The 12,500-nt window shown below is 45.5% G+C and overlaps 1 protein-coding gene across 1 annotated transcript in view; it reads right to left on the reverse strand.

The window, feature by feature from the left end:
* The window catches only part of gpr179 (G protein-coupled receptor 179), a gene marked incomplete at both ends in the record, with an annotated part of 88,615 nt that extends 77,840 nt beyond the window's left edge, over positions 1 to 10,775 (reverse strand). The window contains 1 exon segment of the mRNA XM_084319451.1: positions 9,850 to 10,775. Within this exon segment, the coding sequence (XP_084175577.1) occupies positions 9,850 to 10,775 (926 nt within the window).
* Between the last annotated feature and the right edge of the window lie 1,725 nt (positions 10,776 to 12,500).

The following is a 12,500-nucleotide window of genomic DNA, read 5'->3' on the forward strand; positions in this document are numbered from 1 at the left end:
TATCACAATCACTATCTATCACTATCACAATCACAATCAATATCACTATCACTATCACAATCACTATCACTATCACTATCTATCACTATCACAATCACAATCACTATCACAATCACTATCACAATCACTATCACAATCACTATCACTATCACTATCACTATCACAATCACTATCACAATCACTATCACTATCACAATCACAATCACTATCACTATCACTATCTATCACAATCACTATCACTATCACTATCACTAATCACTATCACTATCACTATCACAATCACAATCACAATCACAATCACAATCACAATCACAATCACTATCACTATCACTATCTATCACAATCACAATCACTATCACTATCTATCACAATCACTATCACTATCACTATCACGATCACTTTTATTCACCAAATGCATCATAATGGAATTTGACTTGACAATATCATGATGACACAAGAGATAGCCTCACAATACTACAAAAGACAGAGCAAGACGTAAACAAAACCAACAAAACACACATACATATACAACACATATAAAACACACATAGATATAGAACACATATAAAACACACATATATATAGAACACATATAAAACACACATACATATACAACACATATAAAACACACATACATATACAACACATATAAAACACACATAGATATAGAACACATATAAAACACACATAGATATAGAACACACATAAAACACACATAGATATAGAACACATATAAAACACACATAGATATAGAACACATATAAAACACACACATAGATATAGAACACACATAAAACACATAGATATAGAACACATATAAAACACACGTACATAGAACACATAAAACACACATAGATATAGAACATAGGGCTGGGCGATAAAACGATAACGATAATTATCGTGATATATTTTAATAATCTATAACGATTGATAATAAAATAAATATCAATCAAATTATTATTATTATTTAAATTTTTTGTGACCTGCAACAGGGCAGTTTTAAAACCAGAGACAGTGGACAGACTTGTCTTTCTTGCCTGCACCTTAAAGTAATGGCTTTGCTTGTCCAAATGACAATACTGACCAAATTGAGATATATTTTTCTCTTGTCCATTTATTTTGTTTGCTTTCTAATTTAAAATACAGTTTGAAACCGTCTGTACACAGTAGGCTATGTGTGCTAGCAGATCTAGTCTCCAGTCGCGAGTCACGTGCACATGATGTGCGGTGGTTTGTCCACCAAAAAAGCACCAAAAGATAGAAAAGAAACGAGCAGAGCCAGAACTATTCAACTCCCCTGGAGCCACAGCCAGCAGAGAAGCTTGTTTACTTTCACTTTCAAACCAGCTGCAGCGTGAGAACTGGAGTGTGAGGGGCTGTAACACTAAAGATGGCGGCAACGACAAAGAATTGCTGCAAAATAAACATACATCTGTTGGATCAGTTATTTACCGTCGTCTGTCCGTGGTCCTGTCAACTGATTAACAGTATTAACAGACTGTTAACAGATTAACAGTCAACGCGGTTTCATTGCTGGGTTAAGTACTTCTATTCTATTCACATAATATGCTTACTTTATATATCTACTCCATTCACATATGCTTACCACTTGTATCTATTGCTATGTCCGCCCACTACAATCACATGAGCTGTCTAACGCCTGTCCCGTCTCCCTGTGAGTTGCTGTCCTGGAGTGCTGACCGGAGTGTCGGACGTCCCGTGATGAAGGCCGGGAGGTTGCGACCCCCTCTGCGTGCCCCCCTGTCTCCGGAGGTCTCGTAGTGGTGACCGGAGTGCCGGACGTCCCGCGATGATGTCGGGGAGTTCGCGACCCTCTCTGCGCCGCCCCCTATCCCCCTGTCTCCGGCTGTCCCTGAGCAATGACCGGAGTGTTGAATGTCCCGTGACTAAGACGGGGAGGACGTGACCCTTTTTGCGCCGCCCCTGTGCCTCAAATAGATCCGCTATCAGCTCTATCTTTAATCTTTCAAAATGTTCATTTGCTATCGCTATTAGCTCTATCTTTAATCTTTCAAAATGTTCAGTTGCTATTGCATGCACTCATCTCTGTGTTTCACTACACACATGAGTGCATGCTTACCAACTGTCCATCTGCAACACTACTATCACCAACATCTAAGAAGGGAGATCCCCCCTTGAATGGCCCTTCTAAGGTTTCTCTCCTCCACACTGCCTGTGGAGCTTTTTTCCCTATTGTTAGGTTTTAGTGAGTTTTTCCTTACCTTCGCGTGGGGTATGTCTGGAAGTGCTTGCATTATTTCATTTATTTGCATTTATCTTAAATTTTTTGGACCTTATGGTGTTCTTGTTCTGTTCTTGACTTATTGTTATGTTTTCTTCTTGACTTGTTTAAAGAAGACCTGTACGGCCCATGGGGACATTAACGTGTGTTGTCGGGCCTTATAAATAAATTTGATTTGATTTGATTTGATTTGTTAAAAAAAGAAAAAAAAATATTATTATTATTATTTATTTTTTTAATACTTATAACAATATCGATAATTATAGATATCGAGTGATATGCGGCTGGGTGGGGCAGCGGACATTGCGCTCGTCACCAACGCAAGAGACACCGGGTTCGACTCCGGCTGTCTGCGTTGCCTCCGGCTTGGGCCGGCCGTCATACTAACTCAATTGGCAGAGTTAGCGGGTGGAAGTCGATGGGTGGTAATCTGGACGTCGTGGACAGCGACTCCTACAGGTCGGTTGGGGACGCCTGCACAGCAGAGACAGGAAATGGCTGGGGTAGTGTGAGCCTCCCACAATGTATCGATATTTATTTAACAATGTTAATTGCATTGACAAGTTCACAAATACATAACTTAATGCATCTTAACATGAACATAAACAGGAAACACATCTTTAGGCCATCCTATATAACAAAATAAGAACACAATAAATCGGCCTAACAATAATAGCCTACACAACATGTGACAACCAACCCCAAATAAAATGTGATGACCAACCCCAACTGGAATGTCTTGATAGCATCAAGGCTAACAGCCATCTAACAACTAGTTAGCTAGCTAACAACAATCTAAACTATAGCTATCCCTTCACACTTTTTAAGGGTAATAATTGTTTCATTATAAACCAATTGGGTAAAAGCCTAGAAGAAAAATACTGAGGAGCGGATTATTTACAAATGGACATGAAAAACACAAAAAGTCCTCTCACCTCAAATTCAGCTGTTTCACTCCAAAGATCACAATGTAGGTGAACTCTATCCCCAATTCTGGACATTTAAATACCAAAGTATGGGAGACAGGACCCTCTGGTGGTGAAATATAATGAATGTGACAACCGGTCTGTGTGACAACGTCCCCCGTTCTCCCCTACACTAGTATGATCTCACAAGCGAGATCAGAACGTTGAAGGTTCCAAGCTTACACACCCCGAGAAGGTTCCAAGCTTACACACCCCGAGAAGGTTCCAAGCTTACACACCCCGAGAAGGTTCCAAGCTTACACACCCCGAGAAGGTTCCAAGCTTACACACCCCGAGAAGGTTCCAAGCTTACACACCCCAAAAAGGTTCCAAGCTTACACACCCCGAGAAGGTTCCAAGCTTACACACCCCGAGAAGGTTCCAAGCTTACACACCCCGAGAAGGTTCCAAGCTTACACACCACGAGAAGGTTCCAAGCTTACACAACCCGAAAAGGTTCCAAGCTTACACACCCCGAGAAGGTTCCAAGCTTACACACCCCGAAAAGGTTCCAAGTTTACACCCCCCGAAAAGGTTCCAAGCTTACACACCCCGAAAAGGTTCCAAGCTTACACACCCCGAAAAGGTTCCAAGCTTACACACCCCGAAAAGGTTCCAAGCTTACACACCCCGAGAAGGTTCCAAGCTTACACACCCCGAAAAGGTTCGACATAGCATCATCAACGTGAGACTAGATTACGAGGTGTCGCCTTATAAATAAATTTGATTTGATTTGATTTGATTTGTTAAAAAAAGAAAAAAAAATATTATTATTATTATTTATTTTTTTAATACTTATAACAATATCGATAATTATAGATATCGAGTGATATGCGGCTGGGTGGGGCAGCGGACATTGCGCTCGTCACCAACGCAAGAGACACCGGGTTCGACTCCGGCTGTCTGCGTTGCCTCCGGCTTGGGCCGGCCGCCTGTACGTTAATGCCAAGCAAGCAGTGCAAAAATGCTTCCGCATTCGTCACCGCACGCTAGTGCGGTAAAGCGCCCTTCTTTTCAGACAAATGCTACCGTGCGTGCACCGGCGGCGGCGTGCTCGCTCAGGTGCGTGCGTGCGCCGGCGTGCTCGCGCGAGGTGCCCGCGCATGCGACACGAGCGGAGCTCAATATATATAAGTCACCGCCCCTTATTCAGTATCTAGCAAATAGCTCAATTGGCAAGGACACATGGCTGTGGATCCTATGGCTTGTTTGCTGGCGAGTTCGAATCCCATCGAAAATATTTTTTAACGTGATTTTTTTTTAACATGTATTCTTTCGCCGATTAAGGTTAGGCATTGTTTCGGAGTTGGTTAAGGTTAGAACGGTTAAGTTTAGGCGCTGTTAAGGAGCTGGTTAAGGTTAGAGTTTGTCAAAGAGAATGGCAATATAATTTCTATGGTTAAGGTTAGGTTAAGGTTAAGGTTAGGCATTGTTTCGGAGTTGGTTAAGGTTAGAACGGTTAAGTTTAGGCGTTGTTAAGGAGCTGGTTAAGGTTAGAGTTTGTCAAAGAGAATGGCAATAGACAGCCTATTTCCGCGAAAATGAAAGGCGCATTACTGCATGCCACTACGGTAAATTTTTGCACTGCTTGCTTGGCATAAAGCTACACGCGGGCCGGCCGTCATACTAACTCAATTGGCAGAGTTAGCGGGTGGAAGTCGATGGGTGGTAATCTGGACGTCGTGGACAGCGACTCCTACAGGTCGGTTGGGGACGCCTGCACAGCAGAGACAGGAAATGGCTGGGGTAGTGTGAGCCTCCCACACGTTACACCTCGCCAATGAGAGTCCGCGCTGGCAGGTGAAAAGATGTGACAGGCTGCCTCCTCGTGTACCGGAGGGGACACGTGATGCAAGGCTTCTATCCTCCCTACAACCGGCCAGTGGGGGGCATATGCGAGCAACGTTCAAGACAGGGGAGGGGAGAATTGGCACGGCTAAATTGGGATGGGAGAAAAAATAAAAAAAAGGAGAAAAAGTGGATATATATATATATGGACATATAAAACACACATAGATATAAAACACATATAAAACACACACATAGATATAGAACACATATAAAACACACATAGATATAGAACACATAAAAGGGGTGGGAATCACCAGAGACCTCACGATACGATACTATCACGATACTTGAGTCACGATACGATAGTATTGCAATACTAAATATATTGCGATATGCTGAGTATTGCGATATTAATATTGCGATATATTGCGATTTATTACCTTTTTTCAAGTGCAAAGTAAAACGTTGTCAACATGTTTTATCTAATAAAATAAAGTCCAGTCTGTTCATCTCACTTTAATCATTTTTATTGCAGAACATGGTATTTTCTCAAGCAGACAGATGTCAACACTTCTGTGTTGCATGTGTATACCTGACAAACTGAACTGTTTGTATTACAGTCATATTCCAACTTAACTGAATGCACATGTGTGTGTGTGAACTACTGTACTATTACAGGTATTGAAATGAACAATGCAACTTCCGTATACATTTTTTTATTATGAATAAATAAATATCGATACTTGGTGTCTCTGTATCAATACAGTATCACCACGCAAAGTATCGCAATACTACTACATATCGATTTTTTTCCCCACCCCTGGGAAAATATCGATACAGTATAGTATCGCGATACTTTGCGTGGCGATACTGTATCGATACAAGGACGGCACGTATCGATATTTTATTATGCAAATTTTCTTTTTATAAGGAAGTTGCATTGTTCATTTCAATACCTGTAATAGCACAGTAGTCCACACACACACGTGTGCATTCAGTTAAGTTGGAATATGACTGTAATACAAACAGTTCAGTTTGTCAGGTACATGCAACACAGATTACAACACAGGTTGATCCGTCTGCTTGAGAAAATCCCATTTGCTGCAATACAAATTATTGAAGTGAGATGAACAGACTGAAAACTTTATTTTATTAGATAAAACATGTTGACAGTTTTACTTTGCAGTTGAAAAAAAGGTAATAAATCGCAATATTAATATCGTAATACTCAGCATATCGCAATATATTTTGTATCGCAATACTATCGTATCGTGACTTAAGTATCGTGATCAGGGGCGGATTTAAGATTGTAGGAGATCCGGGGCTTAGCCCAGACCTTTTTTTTATTTTATTTTTTTTCTCGTTATTTTTTATTTTTTTTGCAGGCAAGGGGTGGTTTGGAGGGGGTCAGGCACGACCCCCTCCACGACAGATTTTTTTTGAATTTAATGAACCTGTACGTGCAATTTCCTGCAATATAGAGCCTTCAATCTTGACCAATAAAGCTGCTCTTTTCACTATAAAACTCAGTTAACCATAACATAGTTATGGTTAGATTTATATATTGGGGGGGGATATATCATATTTTTCATATAATCAAAAAGTGGTGGAGCAAGATCATACCTTTGCTCCCCCAAGTTCAATAGTGGGAGAGCAGAGATGCTCCGAATGCTCTTATGGCCAGGCGTCTATGATTCACTGATACAAAGTAAAATAGTGCAGTGCAATAAAATAGTTAGTAAAAATAGAATAAAATAATGCAATAGTGCATTGCAATAAAATAGTTATCGTATTTTTTCGGGAGGCCGGTAAGGAGTGCATTACAGTAGTCGAGTTGGCTTGAGATAAAGGCATGGATCTGGTTTTCAGCGTCCTTTTGATTTATAAATGGCCGTACTTTAGCTATGTTTCTAAGGTGGAAGAATTAAGTTTTTGTCAACTTGTTGATTGTGATTTAAAGCTTAGGTCTGAGTCTACCATAACACCAAGACTTAACTCACTCAAATACAGTTAGCAGCTGGATAGACCACAGATGGAAATTAGCTTCTGCTAAATCTGGTGCAAACATATTTTCATGTAACAATGATGAATTGTAAAAAAAAAAGAAAAAAAAAAAAAAAAAAAAAAAAATTTCTTTTTTTCTTTATTTTTTTTAAATAGATTCGGGGCTTTTCAGAATACATCCGGGGCTTGAGCCCAGGTAGCCACCCCCTAGCTCCGCCCCTGATCGTGATAATATCGTATCGTGAGGCCTCTGGTGATTCCCACCCCTACAAAAACACACATATATATAGAACACATAAAACACACATAGATATAGAACACATATAAAAGAAATTATAATAATAATATTATCACTAAAGGGATATCTTATCTTATCTTATCTACCCACGAAAGTGGTTAGTGGTTTCTAAAAGTCTATGAAAGTGGTTTCTAAACCACTATGAAAGTGGTTAGTGGTTTCTAAACCATTGTGGTTTCTAAACCATTATGAAAGTGGTTAATGGTTTCTAAACCGCTATGAAAGTGGTTAGTGGTTTCTAAACCACTATGAAAGTGGTTAGTGGTTTCTAAACCATTATGAAAGTGGTTAGTGGTTTCTAAACCGCTATGAAAGTGGTTTCCAAAAAACTATGAAGGTGGTTTCTGAACTGCTATGAAAGTGGTTAGTAGTTTCTAAACTACTATGACAGTGGTTTATAAACTGCTATGAAAGTGGTTTCTAAACTACTATGACAGTGGTTAGTTGTTTATAAACTACTATGAAAGTGGTTTCTAAACTACTATGACAGTGGTTAGTTGTTTCTAAACTACTATGAAAGTGGTTTACTTTTTTTTTTATCCACTTTTTTCTCCTGTTTTTTCTCAGATTTTCTCCCATCCCAATTTCTTTGTCGTTATGCCAATTCCCCCCTCCCCTTCCTGGTTGTTGCTCGCATGTGCCCCCCACTGGTCAGTCTAGGGAGTCCTGAAGTCTATCAGATGCTTCCTCCGTCACATAGGCTAAGGAGACAGCCAGCAGCATCTTTTCACCTGCCAGCGCGGACTCTCATTGGTGAGGTGTAACGTGTGGGAGGTCACACTACCCTCACCATCTCCCTCCCTCGCTGTGCAGGCGCCCTGACCGACCTGTAGGAGTCGCTGTTTACAACGACCAGAATACCACCCCACCGGCTGAAAGTGGTTTCTAATCTGCTAACAGCTATGAAAGTGGTTTCTAAACTGCTATGAAAGTGGTTTCTAAACCACTATGAAAGTGGTTAGTGGTTTCTAAACCACTATGAAAGTGGTTAGTGGTTTCTAAACCACTGTGAAAGTCCACTGAACGGGGGTGAGGTGTGTACAGTATACTACCACATCATACCACAATACATTACATCCTCAACCCTTTTAAGTAGGGGAGAACGGGGATAGTTGTCACACTTTTTACTCTAGTGTGAATTGCTCATCATCAAAAGATCTTTCAATAGTCATTCCTACATTAAATTGAAGCTTAAGATGTTGGCTTGAAATGTGTATCCCTCTCATTTTCCAACGTATTGTAACAAAGAGTTAATCACCTATCAAAGACACTCTGACACATTGTATCATGGGGATGGTTGTCACACACTATGGGGTTGGTTGTCACCATGTGTTTTAATGGGAAAATCTTAAAAAGAAGACAAGAAGGCAGAACTAAATTTGAAAGTTTAATTGCATTGACAAGTTCACAAATACATAACTTAATGCATCTTAACATGAACATAAACAGGAAACACATCTTTAGGCCATCCTATATAACAAAATAAGAACACAATAAATCGGCCTAACAATAATAGCCTACACAACATGTGACAACCAACCCCAAATAAAATGTGATGACCAACCCCAACTGGAATGTCTTGATAGCATCAAGGCTAACAGCCATCTAACAACTAGTTAGCTAGCTAACAACAATCTAAACTATAGCTATCCCTTCACACTTTTTAAGGGTAATAATTGTTTCATTATAAACCAATTGGGTAAAAGCCTAGAAGAAAAATACTGAGGAGCGGATTATTTACAAATGGACATGAAAAACACAAAAAGTCCTCTCACCTCAAATTCAGCTGTTTCACTCCAAAGATCACAATGTAGGTGAACTCTATCCCCAATTCTGGACATTTAAATACCAAAGTATGGGAGACAGGACCCTCTGGTGGTGAAATATAATGAATGTGACAACCGGTCTGTGTGACAACGTCCCCCGTTCTCCCCTACACTAGTATGATCTCACAAGCGAGATCAGAACGTTGAAGGTTCCAAGCTTACACACCCCGAGAAGGTTCCAAGCTTACACACCCCGAGAAGGTTCCAAGCTTACACACCCCGAGAAGGTTCCAAGCTTACACACCCCGAGAAGGTTCCAAGCTTACACACCCCGAGAAGGTTCCAAGCTTACACACCCCAAAAAGGTTCCAAGCTTACACACCCCGAGAAGGTTCCAAGCTTACACACCCCGAGAAGGTTCCAAGCTTACACACCCCGAGAAGGTTCCAAGCTTACACACCACGAGAAGGTTCCAAGCTTACACAACCCGAAAAGGTTCCAAGCTTACACACCCCGAGAAGGTTCCAAGCTTACACACCCCGAAAAGGTTCCAAGTTTACACCCCCCGAAAAGGTTCCAAGCTTACACACCCCGAAAAGGTTCCAAGCTTACACACCCCGAAAAGGTTCCAAGCTTACACACCCCGAAAAGGTTCCAAGCTTACACACCCCGAGAAGGTTCCAAGCTTACACACCCCGAAAAGGTTCGACATAGCATCATCAACGTGAGACTAGATTACGAGGTGTCGCCACAGACACTGACCTGAACTCCGGCGTGAGGTCGGGCTTCAGGCCGTAGAAGGAAGTGGAGAGGGTGAGCAGCCAGCCCGGCAGGAAGCGTCCGTCTTTACACTCCAGGAAGGGCGCGTCCGCCCAGCGCACCCCGCTGCGATTGGTCACGTAGCTGTCGCCGCGCCCCCACTTGGGCGTGTCGAGGGTGGTGAGGTCGTTGAGGAGCACCCGCTTGGACAGGCCCGCCAGCGGCCCGCTCGACGCCGCCGGGAACTTCAGGCCCGTGAACCAGCCGTCGTCGGGCGCCGGCGCCGGCGGGTGCAGGCTTCCCCAGGCGTTGGACAGGTCCTGCAGGAGGATGGTCCGGGCCCGGGTGGGGGTGGGGGGGGGGGACGACGGGTTTCGGGACGCGCGGAGCACCAGCTGAGGCGTCACGGCGGCCGGGTCGGCGTCGAAGGTGAGCAGGGCGCGCGCCACGAGGCGGTCGGCCTCCAGCAGGGCCCGCACCAGGGCGTGGTACCACTCCATGTCCTCCCGCACGCTGCTCTCGCGCAGGTCGCTGGCCTGGAAGATCATGTTGAGGAAGTTGGCCGTGTTGGCCAGGGCGTCTATGGCGGGACGCAGCGGCCCGTAGAAGCTCCGCGGCAGGGCGCCGCTCTGCCCCGGCGGGCTGTAGGCCCGGGAGCACTCCCCCAGCGCCAGGACTGAGGCGTCCCCGCTGTACAGGAAGCCCTCCGCCGACGACCAGTCCTCCTCCGGCGCCTCCGTCCACTCGGACAACCCCGTGGAAGGTTCCGGGCTGAAGGGGCTTTCCGACGCCGCCGCCGTCGTCGTGCCGTTCGCCGCCGCCTCCTCCTCCTCCTCCTCCCCCCCCCGAGCTCCCGAGGTGAAGTTGGGGGAACCTTGCGCCGAGAGGAGGGGAGGGAGCAACAGGAGGAAAAACAAAACAGGAGCCATGACTGAATCTACTGTGGTGGTGGAGGAGGAGGGGGAGGAGAGGGTGGGAGGGGGGGGGGGGTCACCCTACTCTCTTTACTCGTCCTTCGCTCCTTTTCCCTGGAAGAAGAACCTCACATTGTCGCCTCCCCTCTGCTGCTCCTTCTGTCGCTCCATCCGCGCGTCTCTCTGTCCGTTGGTCATGCGGGCTGCGACACCTGGAGTGACGGGCGGTCAGTCTGCAGCAGCGCCCTCGCACTACTCTCCATCATCATACAGAACACACACACACACGCGCGCGCGCGCGAGCGCACACACACCCTTAATCCCGTGTGTGGTGGGGGGAGGAGGAGGAGGGACTGGGAGACACACGGGGCGGTGATTATACGGCGGCATTCCCGCGCGATCCCCCCCTCCTCTGCATCTCTCTCCCTCCCCCTCTCTGTCTCCCTCTCCCTCTCTCTCCCTCTCTCTCGCGCTCTCTCCCTCTGTCTCTCCCTCCCTCTCTCTCCCTCTCTCTCTCTCCCTCCCTCACTCTGTCTCTCTCCCTCCCTCTCTCTCTCTCCCAATCTCTCTCCCTCTCTCTGTCTCCCTCTGTCTCTCTTTCCCTCCCTCTCTCTCCCTCTCTCTGTCTCTCTCTCCCTCTCTCTCTCTCCCTCCCTCTCTCTGTCTCTCTCCCTCCCTCTCTCTCTCTCCCTCCCTCTCTCTGTCTCTCTCCCTCCCTCTCTCTCTCTCTCTCTCTCTCTGTCTCTCTCCCTCTCTCTGTCTCTCTCCCTCTCTCTCTGTCTCTCTCTCTCTGTCTCTCTCCCCCCTCTCTGTCTCTCCCTCTCTCTCCCTCCCTCTCTCTGTCTCTCCCTCTCTCTCTCCCTCCCTCTCTCTCTCTCTCCCCCTCTCTCTCTCCCTCTGTCTCTCCCTCCCTCTCTCTCTCTCTCTCTCTCTCTCTCTCTCCAGTCTTGTCTCCCTCCCTGCTGAGAGCTAGTATTGTAGTCCCGTCACCCGACCAACGACAAGCCCCCCCCCCCGCAAGTTTCCCGGCGCGCGAGCCACCGCTAGACTCACTCACCCGATATTGGAAAAAGAGAGAGAGAGAGAGAGAGGAGAGAGAGAGAGAGAGAGAGAGAGAGAGAGAGAGAGAGAGAGAGAGAGAGAGAGAGAGAGAGAGAGAAAGAAAAATAATATACGCGCGAGGCAAACGCAGCGCGCGCCACGGAGGAGGAAGAGGAGGAGAGAGAGGAGGAGGAGGAGGAGGAGGAGGAGGAGGAGGAGGAGGAGGAGGAGGAGGGAGAAAGGGAGGAGAACCCGGAACCCCCCTCTCCCAGAGTTGAGGGATTCCGTGGCAGGTGGGTGGGGATGCCCGAGACGAGAGAGAGAGAGACAGAGAGAGCGGGCGGGAGGGAGAGCTGGGAACAGGGAAGGAAAGAGCCCTTTCTTCTCCTCTCTTCTTCTCTTCTTCTCACGGTCGTTTCTCCACCTATTCGCTCTTGCTCCGCATAGCGCTTCTCACTCAGTGACAGCTGGTTAACCCTGCTCTTCAACATCCCTCTCTCTCTCCCCCCCTCTCTATCTCTCTCTCTCTACCCTCTCTCTCTCCCCCCTCCCTCAATCTCTCTCTAGCCCTCCCCCCTCTCTACCCTCTCTCTCTCCCTCTGTCTCTACCCTCTCTCTCTACCCTCTCTCTCTCTCTCTCTACCCTCTCTCTCTCCCTCAATCAATCAATCACTCTCTCCCTCGATCTCTCTCTAGCCC

Source organism: Notolepis coatsorum, assembly GCF_963971535.1.
Source record: "Notolepis coatsorum genome assembly, chromosome: 7".
Taxonomy (NCBI): Eukaryota; Metazoa; Chordata; class Actinopteri; order Aulopiformes; family Paralepididae; genus Notolepis; species Notolepis coatsorum.